Below are 20,240 nucleotides of genomic sequence, written 5' to 3' on the forward strand. Positions count from 1 at the left end.
TCTTTTCCCAACGCCCTTACACTGCTTCTGAATGAACAGATTTGAAATCCGAGTATCACGAACTTTGGATTGGAAAGAAGCCTGAAAGTTACCTCATCCAGCCCCTCATCTGCTGTGGAAATCCTCACAGTAGCCACACTGGCAGGGTTGGTCCACGACTCCACGTCTGAGCTGCTTCTGATGACGGCAAGCTTGCTAACCCAGCAGAATGGTTGGGTTTGGAAGTGAACGTAGCTAATAAAACAGCTTTCAGCGCATGAGTCCTCTTTAATAATAACTGCTGCTTTTTTCAAGGGCTCGCTGTATGTGTCAGATGCTGTGCTAAGAGCTAGAGTGCTTGACATGCACTAACTCATACGCTATTCACAACAACCTCAAAGGGAGATACTATTATTCCCACTTTCTAGATAGATACTGGAGCTCAGTAAGCTGGCTGAAGCACTTAGCCAGTTTTTTCACATACACTTCCAGTGACAGGAACCATGCATCTCTTCACTAAGCAGCTTTGACTCTCAGAAAGTACTTTTTTATGAGCTGTGTCTCCCCGTAAATCAAGCAGTATGTATTTGCTGAGTATTTGCTTAATTTCAGGCATGATGCCCCCATTTCAGAGTCAAAGATGCAGCAGGTTTTATTTATCTATTTATATTTTACTTCATTTTAGGGAATATTGGAGAAAACTTAAAGGAAAAGGAAACTCCTGATATACAGCTGTGACAAAATATAAAAGAAATCAGAACTAGTACAAATAAAATTGAAAGCTATCATGACCAAGTTAAGAATATACTATACAGATCACATGGAACAAAAAAGATGATTCCAGTTCATTTCCTATTTGACCTGGACGTCTTGGCAACCAAAACAGAAGGAGAGACACTCTTGTCAATTCACAACTTTTATTAACAAAATAATCATTGAATTGGGATAGTTGTATTCCTGAAATTAAATAGTGAAATCTAGCTCCTAGGATTTCACATAGGAAGCATTGAGAGAACTAACTCAACTTCTCAGCAGAATTTCTATAGGATATGCATTAATATACTTCATGTGGTCATTTTTGCAGCATCCTTTGTTAAAATCCAAGAGTAGAATATTAAAATAAATGTGGCAAACAGGGTGATAAAGGTCATGTGTGTAGCCTGTGGCCTTCAGTCCACTTCACCTCACTCTTCCCCCCCACCCCCGGCCAAAAACATGAAATATTGTCTCTGTCAAAAAGGATCTTCATTATAAATCTCAGATATTGAAACATATAGACATGTCTGAGTCCTAGACTATCAATGTTTAGAGTGTAGAGAGCCAGAACTCGCTTAAGGTTCAGAAAGACAACTTATCACTGAGGGCTGAGCCTTAAAGGGATGCGATGGATTGGCCTTTGCACTGAGCTGGACTGAACAAGCATTGGGAAGAAGATGGATGAAAGATGGTTCAGGCTGAACGTGGCTGATTTGATTTATTTCTTTTACTTAAACTGTGTCGTGCTTCACTTTCATGTGTCCGTGGAGGATACTCACCCTTGGCACCAACTGGGAAGTGAAACTGCAGGGCATTCGTGGGCTGTGGCCAAGGAGCCATCAGCAATCCCATTACCAATGCTTAGAGTGAGTCTCCTAAGGCAAATTTGGCTCCAAGCAGCAATCACAGCTCTGTTTTCATAAAGTAATTTCACTTGTTTGCCCCAGTTAATATTCATAAGCCCAGGGCTACCAGCTTCTACTTATCAGAGCACAAAGATAATAGAATAATGGGATATTCCAGCTGAAAGAGACCCTGGAAATCATCTCATTCAGCCTCCTCACTTGACAGGTGAGGAAACAGAGGTGTGAGGAAGTGGAGGCCCAGGTTGCACCTTTACAGACTGGCTGGAACCCAGTTTCTCTGACAACTAGCCCTGTACAGGGTTCATCAGGTCTGTCTGACATCTCCCTTCCTCATCTCTGAGAACCAAAGTGTGGTGGAAAAAGCACTGGACCAGGCAGTAGGAAAACTAAGATTGAAACATACCTCCATTCATTTTATCCTGAGTTTCTCTAGCATCTTATTTTCTCCCCACAACAGCAAGTTCATTGTGAAAGTGGATGCCTCATATTGTTCCCAGAGGAAGAGATGAGATAAGGCAAAGTGTCTACAGTAATGGTAGCATCGTGGTCCTTTTTTAAAATAATTTATTTTATTGAAGTATAGTTGATTTATGATGTGTTAATTTTGGATGTACAACAAAGTGACTCAGTTATACACTTATACTTTCTTTTTCATATTCTTTTCCATTGTAGTTTATCAGAGGATTTTTTAAAAATACTTTATTTATTTATTTTTGGCTGTGCTGGGTCTTCATTGCTGTGAGGGCTTTTCTCTAGTTGTGGCGAGTAGGGGCTACTCTCTAGTTAGGGTATGCGGGCTTCTCATTGCAATGGCTTCTCTTGTTGCAAAGCACAGGCTCTAGGGCACGTGGGCTCAGTAGTTGCTGCTCCTGGGCTCTAGAGCACAGGCTCAATAAATGTGGTAAACGGGCTCAGTTGCTCTGCGGCATGTGGGATCATCCTGAATCAGGGATCGAACTCATCTGTCCTATTTTGGCAGGTGGATTCTTTACCACTGAGCCACCAAGGAGGCCCTTATAGAATATTGAATACAATTCCTTGTGCTATACAGCAGGGCCTTGTTGTTTATCCGTTCTATATACAATGGTTTGCACTGCTAATTCCAAACTCCTAATCCATCCCTCCACTATTCCCACCCGCTTTGGCAACCACAAATCTGTTCTCTATGTCTGTGAGTCTGCTTCTGTTTCCTAGATAAGTTCATTTGTGTCCTATTTTAGATTCTACATTTAAGAGATATCATATGATTATTTGTTGTTCTTTTTCTATCTTCGCTTAGTATAATGGTCGTTTTGAATGAGCCCAAATTTGGGACAAACCCTGTGCTGGCAGTACTTGATGGTCTGTGACTTTGAACACATGTTCTAGCCTCAGTAACCCTCAGTTCAGTTCAGTTCAGTCGCTCAGTCGTGTCCGACTCTTTGCGACCCCATGAATTGCAGCACGCCAGGCCTCCCTGTCCTGTCAGTGCCTCCCTCCCTGTCAGTAACCCTAGACTGTTGCAATTACTGAGTCAGTAAACGTATATCAAGTACAAGTACAAGGCCTAGCACCAGAATGCTCTTATTGTGCCCCTGCTTCCTTCCTTCCTGATAGATCACATGTAAGTCCGTGTGTATCTCAAAGGTACGTGGATCATCCAGAACTCCATGTAGTCAGAATGTGGAGTGGTCTGATGTTCCTAAGTTACTTACCTCTTTTCGCTGAGTAAATCAACCTGCGGGTCTCAATTCCATTTCTCTTCAACTATCCAAACATCCATTTTCACCTACATGGAACCTTCTACTGGCCCAGGGACAAATAAATCACATTTGGAGTGGTCCCAGGACAATTCAGCTTTATAGAAAAAGAAAAGTTGGCAACATGAAGGACATTTGCTGTGTTGGGCTGTCACCAGGTCCCCATTGGAACCATGAAAAATTATGGCCAATAAAATAACATTTTTCAAAATGTGACACTATCCTTCAATTTATCTTGGGCAATAAATGGATTTTGAAGAGAATATTTGAGAGAAATTCATTCTTCAAGCACTGAATAACACATCATAAATGAATTGCTTTATTAATTTGTAATAGGATCATTGTTTTTCTCAGCAGTTGTCTTCACAAACTGTGGTGTAAATTTTTCTTTCTTTTAAATCATCTCAAAATACTAGCACATGCACCACCCCTAGCTTGCCACCCAATTCTCTCTACCTCCTCCTACAAATACAAAACTGATTCTGATTGGTTGGCATGCAGAATCTTCTGGCTATCCTTTTGTGATAATGAAAAGAAGAAAACAAAAGGGGCTCACATTGATTGCGACTGAGTGCCAGGTAATATTTTAAACAGTTTAACTGTATTATTTTTATTTAATCTTCCCTGTAATCCAGTAATGAAGTTGCCATTCTTATGCCAGTTTTACATATAAGGAAACTGAGGCAAAGAATCTTTTCCTAAAGCAAAAAAAAACCACCTCATCCCCATCTGTGAAGTATGAGTACAGATTTCATAGACCATATTTGCTTAAATCAGCGTATGTTTGAGTGCTGCTTCTTTTGTTTAACTCAAAATGTAACTACCCTCTTTAACTGTTCCCAATTCTAAGTAGTGAAGAGGAGAGAAAAATTCAGTATTGATACCTATTGAGTTAAGACCAACAAAACAATGTCTTTGGAAGGGAATTCTTCTGCTCTTTTTTTTTTTTGATAAATTATCCCTTTGGGTTACTTGCCTATATTGTATCTGTAAGATGACCTCACTGTGATGTGTACCTGTGTTTTGATTGTTTTGGCCGTGGTGAGTCAGAACACCGGGATACCAGCCCTGGTTCTGTCACTGTCTGTACCATATCAGGGAGGTCACTTGATCTTTCTGAATCAGTTTTCTCAATTGTGAAAAATTCACCCTATGACCTAAAGTTCCCAGAGGTTTCCATTGACCAAAGGGTAGATCCAAGGAGCTGTTGACAAACTCACCATGAAGATGGTGAGGGGAAAGCTAACCATCGTTAATGCACAGTTATCGACCTACAAAAACTTAGCCTTGCATTAAAAGCTGTCTGAAGGGAGAAGCAGTATAATTGGACTGCAGAGTGGAAAAAGCCTGTATGAAAGCTTAATAATAACAATAACCAAAAAAAAAAAAAAAAGGCAGTCTTGAGGCATCACGACACTAGAAGCTCATTAAGATCTCTGTCCCAGCTATTACACTCCTAATTGAACAGTTACACAAATAGATGTATAATATAGTCGTGACTCTAATTAAGGCTCCGACCTCAGAATCTAGTAACAAACCCATACAGTTCATGCACCCCCCTTTAAAAAGCTGTTCTGGGCAAGCTTGCAGAAGAGAAACTGTCCTGTTGTGACTTCACTAAAATAACATGAAAACTCATACAAGCGCCTCTTTTTGTTTCTTCTGCTACTGCAAAACACACCTGTCACTCTCCACTTCATCCCTTTCAGTGGCTCGTGTTTCTTTGGCGGGAGAGGATGCAGTTTCAACTCCAATGGTGCCTGCCATATCGCTCTCAACATTTTTCTACAGTGCCCTCCTCCCACAGTGTGTTGGTCCTTAAGACTCTGGGTCTGAGAGATCCTTGTCCTCTGAAGCAAGTCTCTCTCCCTATTGGATAATTGACTTTCTTGTCTGTTATTAGTTTTGCTTTCTCTTGCCCACATTTCTTTGCCAATGTATACATCCCATTGTTAATGTTAACAGATACACAGTTTGGAGGTTTCTCTGTTTGTTCTGTTGTGGCTGTGCCGTGCGGCATGTGGGATCTTAGTTCCTTGACTAGGAATTTAACCCATGCTCCCTGCAGTGGAAGTGAGAAGTCCTGACCACTGGACTGCCAGTGAAGTCCCAGATAAAGAGTTTTGAATGTCTCTCTACTTTTCCCTCTTCCCTCTTATCCTGGCCTTTACAAGGAAGAGGAATGCCAGGACCCATAGGAGGGAACCTCGGGGAGAGTGAAAATCAAATGCTGCCTTTGAATAATGGAGAGTCCACAGGCTTAGAAAATTCCCAAAGAGGTTAAATATTTGTACACAAAAGATATTCATAAAATGCTCAGTTCCTGTCTCTCTGGGCTGGTCACTTTCCATGTTAATGGAAGCTGGGATAGTCACCAACTGGAACCAAGATAAAATCTAGAGTAAAAATAATTTAAAATTAACCACCTCTATGAATTATTATCTTTCCCATCCTAAAACTATGGAACTGTTTTTAGGGCAGCTTAGGGTACCTGTTGAGGAGAGCTCAGAGACCTAGAATTCCTCTAGATCCTCCTATCCTGTTAAATCTGACTGCCATTTCCTTCTGCAGGGCTATTAGACTGTGGAGAGTCTAATACACCAGGATGCATGCTGTCAAATTATATAAAACAGAAGGCAGTTTAGAGAGATGATCCATTCCTAGGAATTAAAAAAAAAAAAAAAGATTTCTAACACTTTTTAAGTGAAGAATAGCTGCCTTTTGTTGCTATATAAAACAGAAGGCAGTTTAGAGAGATGATCCATTCCTAGGAATTAAAAAAAAAAAAATATTTCTAACACTTTTTAAGTGAAGAATAGCTGCCTTTTGTTGCCTGGGAGCACGGTATAAGAGAGTTTTCATCTCAACCCTGCACATACTAGCCAGGTCACAATATAGCAAGCCATCAGCTATTCAGGGTGACTCTGAGGGCCAGATGAATAAACACTTATGAAAGTGCTCTTCACTAGAAAGGTAGCTTACCAATGTAGGTGGTTGAGTCTACAAACATAACCAGCTCCTCTACTGGGAGTTGATTTACAAAAATTAAGAGAGAAATTGGGGCTTCCTTGGTTGCTCAGTCAGTAAAGAATCTGCCTGTCTGCAATGCAGGAGGCATAGATTCTATCCCTGGGTCAGGAAGATCCCCTGGAGGAGGGCATGGCAACCCACTTCGGTATTCTTGCCTGGGAAAGACCATGGACAGAGGAACCTGGCGGGCTACAGTCCATGGGGTCGCAAGAGTCAGACATGACTTAGTGACTAAACCACCACCACCACATATTTCTGAGCTGTGTGATTGGCATTAAGCTACCTCTGTTATGAATAGTTAGCCTCCTTATCAGCTCTGATGTGCATGTGATTTCCTTGCAAATTTTCAATTCCAATAAGGATGCAGCATTGTGGAATGGTGTCTTTGGGATCTAGTTTTTTTGTTGGCATTCTCTGTTACAACCCAAAATCTTTTTTCAGGGACTCAAGCTGGAGTGTGATTGTTAAGGATATCCCTAAGGACTGCACTTATCATTCTTAAAGGACTTTTCCCTCTACATTATTGGCTGATGAATCTGTTTCACTCCCAGGTGGGACATGAGGGGCTTATGGAGGATTTCCTGCCCCAAACCTAGCACAATTTTTGGTACCTGGTCACTGGATGTTTGAAAAGAGAAAGGCAGTGATGGATAAAAAAGGGCGGGGAGTCCTGGACTGAATCCTAAATGCCCGAAACTTCCCCTAGAACACAGGGAATGCCCCAAAAATGTACACTGAATTAATAGCTTTGATAAATGTAGCAGATATTTTAGAATTTTGTAGTTAAATAATCCTTAGTAAGGGCTTCCCTGGTGGCTCCATTGGTAAAGAATCTACATGCCAAGCAGGAGATGCAGGTTCAATCCCTAGGAGGGGGAAGATCCCATGGAGAAGGAAATGGCAACCCACTCCAGTATTCTTGCCTGGGAAATCCCATGGGCAGAGGAGCCTGGCGGGCTACAATCCATGTGGGTCACAAGAGTCAGACACAACTTAACGACTGAACAACAACAATCCTTAGTAGCATATCACAATTAGGGGAATTCAAGAGATAAAACTAAAGACTTTGGCTTCACTTTTCAGATTTCATCAATATCGCCATATTTCACGGAGCCATAGCTAAGGGTTGCTGTGTCTTGAACCATAGGTAGGCTGTCATCTCCTGTGGCAGAAGGCATTGCTTAGGCTGTTAACAGTTTGTCAAACAGTTCCACTATTTTTGAGGGACAGTATAATTCATGTGTATTTATGCTGGACTTTGGGTCAAATAGCCTCTATTTTCCTCAGACAGTTTGACTTGAAAGTGTATATTATTGAAAGCTTGAGGTTTGGCACAGTCTCAAAGGTGTCAAGTTTCTCTTGTAACTTTTGACCTTTGATGCTACAAATTAAATTTTCCATTGATGAGCAAATAATGCACCCTCTGTTAGAGAAATGACTATACTTTCTTGGATTGGGTTGTATGGCAGACTCTAACCAGTGATCAACATATTTAGAATGGTTTGAGAACACAGATTTGGTTTCAGTCCCCAGCTAAAGGTTTGGATGGTTCTCTGACTCATCTGATCTCGATCCGGACCATTGAATTTGCAACTCAAAGCTAGAAACCCCAAGAGCAAAGACTCTTAACATTTCTGGTCATGCCAGCTTCCCATCAGGCCAGCCACAGTTCAACGAAATGTCCTCAGGCCTTTTGGCACATCCAGTTCTGTTCCAGGTCCAGGTTGTGGTTTCTTTGAAAGTAGTAGGTGTAGGTGGTAGGTACATGGAAACTGGCCACCGAGCTCTGCAGAGTTCACGGCAGGGAGCCACTGCAGGGCTAGGAAAAAGGGCTGGAGGGTTTGCATTCCCTTAACTGTTGGTTGTGTCCTCTTAGAAGAGAGAGAACTTCATCAGGAATAATTGATTGCCTCAAGTAAATTCTAGGATCACCGATTTAGTATTCCCCACCCCATTCCATCCAGCATCTTAAACTTGAACATGCCCATGAATTAATAGTACTCAGGTATCTTGTTCAATGGAAGATTCTGATTTAGCAGGTCTGGGTGGAGCCTGAGACTCTTCTTCTCACAAGCTCCAGGTAATGCTGATTCTGCTGGACCATAAACATTTTGAGAAGCAAAGCCCCACCTGTGAAGCACTATGCCACATGTACAGAATACAGATATGAATAGAAGAGGAAGACAAAGTTATTACCTTTAGGCAACCACATGGTGGCTGGGAGACTGGCGGGTGAACAGTATTCATTCCACAGGTACTCAGGGCAAAAGCTGAGTTGAATGGAGTCCACGTAGGCTCTAAACTTGGCCTTGGAGGTGAACGGGAGATGAACGGGTAGGGAAGCCAGAAGAGAGTATCTCAGGCAGAAATAAGAGCCTGGGTGAGAGGAGAGACCTAATACAAGCTTGTCATCTTCCTCCAAGGAAGACATCTGAAATAGTGCCCAGTTCATTCCCAGGCCCGGTGCGGGGGAGGGGGGCAGGGGGCCAGGGAATGAAGCCTATGAAAGCATAGAACATTCCTGTGGCAAGTAAGCAATCACTCACATCTAGGAGCACCAGGCCTTCTTTTTGCTGTACAATATAATTAGAGCATTTGAGACGTGGAACCGGGAGAAGCACCAAGCTGAGCGGATTGTGAGCCAGCCAAAGCTATGAAAAAGTCCTGCAGTCCCATTCTCAGCACTGTTTACAACCTTGCTGTTTCTTCTGTATTGACCAAACTGAGGTTTTGCTTTTTTTTTGGTGTATTTTATTCCTTCCTTCCTTCTTAACTTCTCACCTGCTTCCCTTCCATCCTCATCTGAAAACTCAGAGGGAAACTCAGGCAGAGTGTGCCATTTCCCCAGGATTTTCCCTCTCCTTTGTGCTGCCCATCTCTGCTTCACTCCAGTCCCACTCTGGAATTCCCCCCAGAAATGGGAACCATTTGCATTGCACTTATTTGCAGGTTTCTTCTCATACATGAACTCCTATCAAACTCTCTGATCTGATGGGGAGAGACCAAGCATTGCAATCCAACAATTTTTTGCTCAGAAAAAAATCTCACATATGTCTGGTGTTCCTGTCCACTAACCAGAATATACCTTGCCATCAAGTAACAGCAACAGTTTGCTTAGAAATGTATGTAGGTCTCATTTTCAAGCCTTGCACTGGCAAGTAATTAGTGAAGAAACTAGCATTCTCATCCTCATTTAACAGGTGAAAAACCTGAGGCCCAGGAAGCCACAGTTCCTAAGTGGTGATTCCTAAGAAGCTAAGGTAAGCTTCTTAGATCATTCTGCAGTCCATCCGGCCTTCACTTCATTTCGCTGGGCCTTATTTTCTCTCCTGTGAAATAGATACACTGTGTGTGATCTGTGAGACCCCTTCCCAGCTGTAATAGGCTGTGATCATGCCATTGAGTTTCAGAAACCAGAGTTCTTCACTGCCAGCTTCTATTTAGTGCTAATCATTTTGCTTAATTATGTTTAACTCCAAGTGTGTTTTACTGCACCTGTCAACACACTTCAGTTTGTCACACTGATGAAGTCGATAGCTGCATGATAGCACCTGTGTGCCATTTTGCAGGGCGTATTCAGCAGCCAGGCAGGCCTTCTCCTTGGCTACATGCTACCATGTTCTGTCTTGATGCCAGCTTAGTTTCTCTGTTTACACTGGAAAGCGACGGGCATACCTTCAGCTACAAATTCCCGGAAAGCATCATGGGTAACCTTTGGCTGAATGTAAACTGCTGGTTTTATTCCAAAGCCTGGCTGGTTGTGTCGATGGGATTCTCAAGGTGAAGAGAGCAAAGACATATATGACACATTACTTCCATGTTGGGGGCATGAGCAAAGAGAATTTCAGTCTTCGGCTTCTCCATGATCACCCCTCCCCCTATGGTTGAAATCTCTGCTCATTCTTTCCCTTCAAGCCTCATGGGTGCCACCTTATCTAGAAAGCTTTCCCCAACATGTTCTGTCTGCAGTCACACTTCCTGTATATGTCCTTGAATTTCCATTTGCCAGAGCCCTTGCCCCACTGTAATGAAAATGTGTTTCAGTATTTTTCTGACTGAGAGCACCAGCCATATGTCATTTACCCCTGGGTGTTTTCCCACAAAATGTTTATTGAGTGAAGAGTGAATGAATGGATGGAATCATCACTTTCTCAGTGTTCACCCCTCTGGTGTTCAGGTGAGCAATATGATTTTTCTTTGTCTTTCTGATGCCCTTCCATTATTCCTCCTCCTTTCTCTTCTGGCAGATTTGCAAAATGTTTATCCAGTCACTCGATCTCTGCTCTGAGCTTTCTCCCAAGCTTCTCTATGGCCAGAACAGCATCCCTTTTTCCTCTGTTTTCTTACCCCGTACACTCCTCTGATGGGCCAGGCTCTCTCTCCTCCACCTCTGAAATGATACCTCAGTCTCTGTGATTTCACCATGTGTTCTCTGATTGGCCTGGCCAGAAAAGAGACTGTGCTTTCTCTGTTACCCTGTTTGAAGTAAAACATACACTTTCCAGGACTAGTCTGTCTTCACACTCTACAGAATACTCTGTTCTTTCCAATTGATCTATCTACAACTTACAATTCTATACATGTGTATTTTTCAAGCTGTTAAAATTACCGATTTATTTGCATCAGTGACTTTTCTAAAATCTGGCTTTTTTCAATTAATATTTTGGTATAGGCTAGGGACCTTTCCAGTTCTGGAACACAGATTTTAAAGTCAGTAGCTCTGCAAATCGGGGATGGCTCTCCATTCAGGGGATCTGCTACCAGAGCTTCTATCTTAACAGGTGACTTGGTGGTCAAAGGGAGACTTGGTCAGTGTGAATACATAAGGTGTTGTTGCTGGGGAGAGAGAGTTGAAAGAGAAATAAAATACTGAGCAGTGAGAGGTACCTGGAGTTCTTCCTCCTTAAGACACAAAACCTATCAGGCCACTTAATTGTGGCCTCAAGTGTGCCAGGAAGAGAATTGTGCTGAGTTTTTCTCATTGTCTCCCCTAATTTCCTCCTTGACTTGATGGGCTTCTTGGGTTGGTGGTGATGATCTTCAGTCCTGTTAAGGGCTGTGATTGACAAGGAGGGATCAAGTAGCCATATTTACCTTCAGTAGGTTTAAGGATGTCTTGATATTGCTAAAAAATTTAGATTCCCAGCCCTTCATCAGGATTCCTGATTCAGTATCCTTGGAATAAGGCCAGAAATATGCAGTTTAGTTATTTGCACTTCAAATCTAATATAGAACCATTTAAATTTATTTAGTTTTTAATTGAAGTATAATTGCCTTATAGAATTTTGTTGTTTTCTGTCAAACCTCAACATGAATCAGCCATAGATATGTATATTTCCCCTCCCTGTTGAACCTCCATCCCATCTCTTTCCCCATCCCACCCCTCTAGGTTGATACAGAGCCCCTGTTTGAGTTCCCTGAGACACACTGCAAATTCCCATTGGCTATTTATTTTACATATGGTAATTAAGTTTCCATGTTACTCTCACCATGCATCTCACCCTCTCCTCTCCTCTCCCAGTGTCCGTAAGTCTGTTCTCTATATATGTTTCTCCATTGCTGCCCTGCAAATAAATTCTTCAGTACTATCCTCCTAGATTCCCTATATATGTGTTAGTATACTGTATTTCTCTTTCTCTTTGTGACTTACTTCACTCTGTATAATAGTCTCTAGTTTCATCCACCTATTAGAACTGACTCAAATGAGTTCCTTTTTATGGCTGAGTAATATTCCATTGTGTATATGTACCACAACTTCTTTATCCATTCATCTGTCGATGGACTTTGGTTGCTTCCATGTTCTAGCTATTGTAGATAGTGCAGCAATGAACATTGGGGTATGTGTGTCTTTTCAATTTTGATTTCCTGAGGGTATATACCTAGGAGTGGGATTGCTGGGTCATATGTTGGTTTTTTTCCTAGTTTTTGAAGGAATCTCCATACCATCTTCCATGGTGGCTGTATCAATTTACATTACTACCGACAGTACAAGAGGGTTCCCTTTTCTCCACACCCTCTCCAGAATTTATTGTTTGTTGACTTTTTGATGATGGCCATTCTGACCAGTGTGAGGTGATATCTCACTGTAGTTTTGATTTGCATTTCTCTAATAATGAGCAATATTGAGCATCTTTTCATGCGTTTATCAGCCATCTGTATGTCTTCTTTGGAGAAATGTCTTTAGGTGTTTTCCCCACTTTTTGATTGGGTTAGGAACCAGTGTTTTAGTGAGCCAGCATTTCAGAAGGACGAGCAATAAAATGTAAGACAGCACGTTTGTCCTCCAAAACTGGAGTTACATTCTACCTGCACGATGGGAGCACCGTGGCAGCATTATTTCAAACATAACTCAGCATCAATTTCTGCTCGTGCCCCCCTTCATGATTATATCACTAAGTCTGACCACTTCCACCAAGTGGAATTCTACTGCACTGATTCTTAACTTTTGGGGGGGATGGGAAAGATAAAGGATCCATACATGTCGAGTGAAAAGTCTTGCCCACGATGAGCACTATTTATCTCCTCCATGTGGCTTCCTGTGGCTATAGACAGAAGCACCAAGGAATGAATCCGAAGTAACAGCAGCACCTAGACAATCTGTCATGTGGTTTCCATATTACCATAAAGTTGATCCTAAATTTTCGCAGCCTGGCTAGACTGTCTCTCTCTCTCTCTCTCTCTAGTTGGCAACATGAAAGGCCAGGAGACATCTCATTCCTTTGATACCCAGTGCGCCAGGGAGGTTGAAAAAATAAATTTCTCCCACATCTTACCAAATAACTTGTGTCTACCAGTGAGTTATATGCAGGCCAATAAAGCAGCATTGTCAATGTGGTCAGCCACACAGATGAACGTCATCTGAAGCTCTGACCCAGATCTCGAGCCTGAGTCAGCTACTTTTGGATTACTATGCTAGGCTCAAAACTTCTACAAGCATCTTTTTCAGATGTATTTACCAGTGTCAGGTTCAGAACTTTAGAAAGAAAATCCTGGTTGCTATGTTGGGTAATTCTTTATGTTTGCGAGTGTCGCTGATACTACAATTGATTTCCTTCTGGTAAGGGGAAAGATATTTTAAATGACCAAACTCTTGTTCTCGCTTTATTCTGTATACTTTGCAGCTTTGAACATCAGATTCTTCACTACAGGATGAGTTGGAAAATGCCAAACATCTTTAGCTAGAGCATACTTAGAGGGACCAGTATCACATCCTAATGTTACTGTGTTTTTATGGATGAGCATCAGTGTTTGTTATTTGTATGTTTCTGTTGCTAAGAAGCTTAGCTGAAGGGCTACAGGTTGCTAATTTTGTTTCTGATACCCATCCATCAAAGGCCACACTAAGTCATATCTCATATACCTGTTATGTGCCTTGATTTATTTTTCTTCTTGTGTTTTATGTATCATCCCACCTAAATAGTTGTGTGTGTAGCATTTCCTAGATTGCATTTAATCATCAACAATAGAAAATTCCTCTCTCCTAATTTGTATCTAATATAGAAAAGCAGCCTTACCTCAGAGTGTATATGAATTACCTCAGCATGGACATTATCACTAGCTAATAATGACAACTATTATTTGTATTTGTATTGTACTTGATCATATATAAAGGACATTTCCATCATTGAATCTTCACTAGGGCCTTTAGCTGTAGATATTCAGATCATTCCAACTTTCCAGATGCAAAAATTGGATTCACAGGAATGATAAAAGATGATATAAATTGCCTATCAGATGTGGACAGTAATTGAGGTTTGAATGCTGATCTGTCTGACTCCAAGTCCAGTGTCCTTCCAATTCATTCTGCATTTAAATTCCTGGAATTTTTCCAATGGGATAGGGATATCGTTGCCCATTCTGGGCCACAGTGATTGGACTCTTATTGGAAGCACATGGCAAATGCCCTGCACTATCGTATCCAAACCTGTCTAGATATGTTGTGAGCTTGTTGCCACACCAAGGTGCTGTCGCGAGATGTTTTAATCATCACTTCCTCCTCCTTTTTTGACATCTTCTTGTTGGCAATCGTTTAGCCATTTGCTACACTACCCAATTAAGTCGGCAGTCTTGTAGTCTTTTGTAGAATGTGGAAACTTCTCGTTTTATGCCTTGTGACTCTGCTTCATGGAACTGACTAGAGAGATGGTAGAAAAGGTTACAGTCACTCCATTTCTCTATTATCTTCTTCTCCTCAGAGTTTATCACTAATTTTGGTGTCAGAGCTGTAGTCATTTTGAGGGCTTATGAAAGCCAACACACTCCCCAGAAATGCAGACAGCCCCCCTGACCTTTGCGGCTGGAGATGATGGCCAAGGCGGAGGCACAGTGACCTTTAGGCCACGAGTGGGTGGCAGCACTTTCTTTTCTGTGACATTCGTGTTGCTCTTTCCTCTTCGTGTTGGTTTTAATTGGAAGCATGTACAGTGTGAATCTGCCTGGTTCCCTCCATGCACACACCCTGAGTGCTGAGAGACTGTGTGTGGCTGGCTCTTGTCATAAAGGAGTGCTCACAATGCTAAGTTGGGGACATTACTGATTGCCACCGTTAGAGACACAGAAGATAATATGGGCGACCTTTCAGGGGGAATGCTGTTTGTAGAACAGGGCCTTTGTACCACCTGGCCCAGCCCACACTTCTTTCTCATATTCTTTTTACCCTTATGGTCCCAGGAGATGAATCTGACACTGGGATTTTTTTTCTTTTACTATTAATTAATTAGGCTGCACTGTGTCTTAGTTGTGCATGTGGTATCATTGATCTTCGTTGCAACATGTGGGATTTTTTAGTTGCATCCCATGGGAACTCTTAGTTGCAGCATATAGGATCTAATTCCCTGACCAGGGATCGAACCCAGGCCCCCTGCATTGGGAATGTGGCAGCTTAGCCCCTGGATCACGAAGGAAGTCTCAGATATTTTTTTCAATTGGCATTTATTTTTCCCCCAGAACTCATTATTCAAGGGGAGCCACGGTTACTTAAGCCTCTTCTTCAAGTCCCATCTCAGTTTTGTGTCCTCCACAAAGTTGGTTGCTCATCCAGCACCATTATTCCCCCTCTGGGCTCCAGGCAGCTCAATCCACACCAAACATCCTGTCGTCTCTTCCATTTCATTCTTTATGACTTACTGACTCTATCATGTTCCCAAATGACTTTTTGCATGTTCGTCTTGTTTCCTGATTTTTTTTTTTTCTTTACTACTTATCAAAGAGAAACTGGCAACCAGAATTTCCTAAGCAACTACTATGGGCTGATCCCATGTTCGGTACTTTATACATGGTTTCATGGAGTTCTCATAGCACTCCTGGGAGTTGAGTGCTGAGTATTTTATAAATGAGAGACTGGAATTTATACACAGTATGCATGTTATAAACTTGTCAGGGGTCACACACTGCCTGTCAGCAGGGAGCCAGGCTGGCGACTGCTCTATATACCAAACACCAGACCCTGCATGGGGATGAGTTGGGGGAAGCTCAAAGCTTACAACAGTTGGCTCCTGGAGGACCCTAAACATGAGTTACATTCCCCTTTTATCATGGACTCCACAGTGCCAGGCACATGGTAGGTGTTCTGTAAGGATGGTATTCTTTTATTATTATTATTATTGTTGTTATTATTTTTAATTGGAGGATAATTGCTTTACAATGCTGTGCTGGTTTCTGCTGTATAACAATGTGAATCAGCTGTAAGTATACATATTCCCTCCCTCTTGAGTCTCCCACCCACCACCACCCCCATCCCACCCCTCTAGGTCATCATAGAGCACCGAGCTGAGCTCCCTGTGCTATACAGCAGGTCTCCACTAATAATATGTCTTACACATGGTAGTGTATATATGCCAATACCACTCTTCCAGTTTGTCCCACCTTCTCCTTCCCCTACTGTGTCCACAAGTCCATTCTCTACAACTGCGTCTCTTTTCCTGCCCTGGGAAAATGTTCTTAAAGGTGATTTTATGGCTGAATGACATAGGGACAGGCTGCCCACTGAGGTTCAAGTAGATGGGCCAGGCGTTCCTCTGACAAGGCCTCACAGAGACTGAAATCAGAAAAATGCCACCATGATGCCATGATGTTGATCTTTCAGCAGTTTACTCAGCAAACACAGTGTTGGCACAGGCTGAACTCTGGGGAAACCTAATGGGAAATATGGCAGAGCCTGGCCCTCAGGGAGCTGAGACATTATCAAGAACCACTTCCTTTTCTTCAGAACTGTCCAGTGATCCAGAAGAGAGGTTCTCAGAACTTCTATCTGGTTGGCACAGTGATTGTTTTGACAAAAGTTCAAAGGAGAGAGGAAAACTGTTGTGGGGAAGAAAACTCTCTCTCTCTCTCTCTCTCTCTCTCTCTCTCTCTCTCACACACACACACACACACACACACACACACACACACCCCAGAGCTATCAGCCAAAGCCACTGAATTGTCTTTAATAAAGGAAAGCTTGCAGAATGCCAACTCTGGGAGGTGGTGAAGGACAGGGAAGTTTGGAGTCATAAAGAGTCGGACACGACCTAGCAACTGAACAACAACAACACCAAAAGGAAAACTTGCAGAATGCCAGAATTTCCTTCCTCCCCCTATTGGATGTTGCTTTTTATTTTCAGAAAACTCCGAGTAGGAAACAGTGGTTCTCTCTTACTTTGAGTTGTGTGATTGGGCACTGGGACCTAGAACTCCCCCCCAGGCACCTTACACATGCCCCCCCAGCCCTCGTCTCCAAGGACAGGGCTGCTAACCCTCCTACCTGCTCGCCCTCATGCCCAGAGACCCCCCTGCACCAGGAATTGAGCAATCCTGCCTCCTTCCTCGGGGGCAAGAGGAACGGCATTTCTCAAGTGGCTGGATTGACGCTTAAAATTGTCAGAGGGGATGACAGCATTCAAACCTTATTGATAAGTTGCCAACATCTTCGGAGAACACTGCACTTTTATATTCTGCCGACTTTTGAAATCCAGCTCCTGCTCATAAATCGTCATGTAACCGTGTCAGGGATTAGGTAAGGTTTTTATATTTATATACATGTGTGCACTGTTTTTCCTGATGATTCAAGCAGTGGGGCTGGCAGGGAGGCTTGGTCCACCTCGCAGAGCACTGAACAAGAGACCTGACAACAGCAATATGTTACTTCTTTTGTTTATACCGCATCTTCACACCCACTCCCTGGGCAACAACATGAATGAAGCGGGCCCCAGTGCTTTGTGTGGGGGAGAAAGAATGAAAATAATGGCCATTCAGGCAAAATAAAGCTTTTCAGTGCTTTTCAGAAAGCAGTCTTGTTTTCATTGTTGCCCCTGTGTTCACATAATGGCCTCATCCTTGTCCTTCATTGAAACACACCCAAAGCCAGGAAAACATCTCCCCTGCACACAACAAATGTGTGCACTTAAAGTGATCAACAAGGAAGGTGTGGGCCTGGGAGGGTGTCAGACTGGGTGTCTAGAGGGGTGTGAAGACGGCCTCCCTTCTCTGGGTGAAGGCAGTGGACGGGTGGCTCTGGATGGCCTGCAAAGGTTATTTGGAAACTAGCTTCTATCTGGCAGGACCCGGAGAAAGAGAAATACATGACTTTTACATCTTTGTGCATACTGGCCAGGCCCTTATTATGCCCCAGGCATAGCGCTGCATGTATTTTATGCATCTTATAATCCTCACAAAACTGTATGAGAAAGATATTATTACTAGCATTTTCCACATGAGGAGCCTAAAGTCCTAGTTCCACTTCTCTGATAAGTGGCAGAATCAGGATTTGAATCTGGATATCATGTGACCCCATGCTTCCCAGATGGTGCTAGTGGTGAAGAATCTGCTTGCCATTGCAGTAGGTATGGGTTCAATCCCTGGGTCGGGAAGATCCCCTGGAAAAGCAACCCACTCCAGTATTCTTGCCTGGAGAATCCCATGAACAGAGGAGCCTGGTGGACTACAGTCCATGGGGTCACAAAGAGTCGGACATGACTGAAGCAACTTAGCACACAGACGTACTATCCGGCCCTATACAGTAACCTCTTAAACACCACGCTAGGATTCTCAGAACATTCCTCCCAGCCTTACAAATTACCGAGGATAAGGCCTGGATGACAATGGAGATTTTAGAAAGGGTTACTTTGAGAACCTTGAGTGGACTGTGCCAAATTCACTTGACAGCTCATCTTTAGGCTAGGAATGTGGGAAACTGCATGCAGTGGTATCAATCCACCAAGTGTAGGAGAGGCAGAATGAGTGAAGACATGAGCCTAGTTCAGATCTGGGTATTCTATAACCAGACCACTGAACACAGACTTTTTTCACTGTTCATCCCTCAGCATTGGTGTTCTGAGATCTTAGCTCTCCCCCATGCTCATTCTCATTAAATTAGTGCTAGACTGAAATATCATCCCAGTCCTCCTGGCAGTAAGATTCTCTGCTCCTGCATCTCTCCAGGAAGCCCTCTTCTGTGTGAGTGCTGGTAGATGCTTTTTTCTGTTTGTCTCAATGACAGGAAACCCACTGGAGCCACAGGAACTGTTGAGACCCCATTTTGCAGCCCTGAAGAGATTCTTGCATTTGTGTGCATCAGGCCCCATGCCCCCTCCTGAGAACATCAGTCTATGAATATTTTCATATCCAGTTGGATCCCACCTCCTCAACAAGACCCTGCTTGTATACAGCCGTGTTCAGGGACATTGCAATGTTCTTCAGTCGCTAAGTCGCATCGGACTCTTGGTAACCCTATGCCCTGCAGCACGCCAGGCTTTCCTGTCCTTCACTATCTCTCAGAGTTTCCTCAAGCTCGAGTCCATTGAGTCGGTGATGGCATCCAACCATCTCATCCTCTATCACCGCCTTTCCTTTCAGTGGAAATTACCCTGATGCTGGAAAAGATTGACCGCAAGAGGAGAAGGGGGCGACAGAGGACATTACAGTTGTAGCTTGAAATCAGTCAGAGTAAGAGTCTTTACACCACAGAAATTTGCAAGCACTACAGATCAGGACTTTGTTGTTGTCATGATTATTGTTTTGATGCCGATTTGCCAGCACACCACTGTACATAACTAATGCCTCACCAGTCACTTGATCCCGACGGTTCGGCATCCCCCTGCTGGTCATTACTTTATCATGTACCCATGTGTGTCTCTTACAGAGACTGTAGGAGAGACAGGATCATTAGGTTCTTTGTGTCTCTGCAGTACCATCATGATACCATGTGAATAGCAAGCACTCTTCAGTGTCTATTGATATTCTTCATTTCACCTGCTTGGGTGCAATTTTTCTCTAAAAATTTTCAGATGTTATCCATTTGGATGAAAAAAAAATCTTCCCTGTAGCCAGTGTCTGTCATTTATTGACTGATTCATCCATCAACCATTTATTCACACCAAAGATCAGAGACTGTGTGTAGGCACTAGTTCACAAGGCAGAATCATAGAAAAAGCAAGAGAGTTCCAGAAGAACACGTACTTCTGCTTCATTGACTACACTAAAGCCTTTGTGTCGATCACAACAAACTGTAGAAAATTCTTAAAGAAACAGTAATATCAGACCACCTTACCTGCCTCCTGAAAAATCTGTATGCAGGTCAAGAAGCAACAGTTAGAACTGGACATGGAACAATGGACTGTTTCCAAATTGGGAAAGGGGTACGTCAAGACTGTGTATTGTCACCTTGCTTATTTAACTCAATATGCAGAGTACATCATGCTAATGCTGGGCTGGATGAAGCACAAGCTGGAATCAAGTTTGCAGGGAGAAATATCAACAACCTCAGATATGCAGATGACAACACCCTTATGGCAGAAAGCAAAGAGGAACTAAAGAGCCTCTTGATGAAAGTGAAAGAGGGGAGTGGAAAAGCTGGCTTAGAACTCAACATTCAAAAACAAAGATAATGGCA

The 20,240-nt window shown here is 42.8% G+C and overlaps 1 protein-coding gene across 2 annotated transcripts in view; it reads left to right on the top strand.

The window, feature by feature from the left end:
* RORA (RAR related orphan receptor A) overlaps nt 1-20,240 on the top strand; it is a 796,368-nt gene that overhangs the window by 392,659 nt on the left and 383,469 nt on the right. The window contains exon 1 of one of the 2 annotated variants that reach the window (XM_081507582.1): nt 10,447-10,547. The exons of the other annotated variant lie outside the window; for it this stretch is intronic. Within the exon in view, the coding sequence (XP_081363708.1) occupies nt 10,505-10,547 (43 nt within the window). The 5' untranslated portion in view covers nt 10,447-10,504. Of the gene's footprint in view, nt 1-10,446; nt 10,548-20,240 lie in introns of those variants that run through there. 2 annotated transcript variants of the gene reach the window in all.

This window comes from Giraffa tippelskirchi, chromosome 7 (assembly GCF_054371585.1).
Source record: "Giraffa tippelskirchi isolate mGirTip1 chromosome 7, T2T-mGirTip1v1.2.pri, whole genome shotgun sequence".
In the NCBI taxonomy this organism is placed as follows: Eukaryota; Metazoa; Chordata; class Mammalia; order Artiodactyla; family Giraffidae; genus Giraffa; species Giraffa tippelskirchi.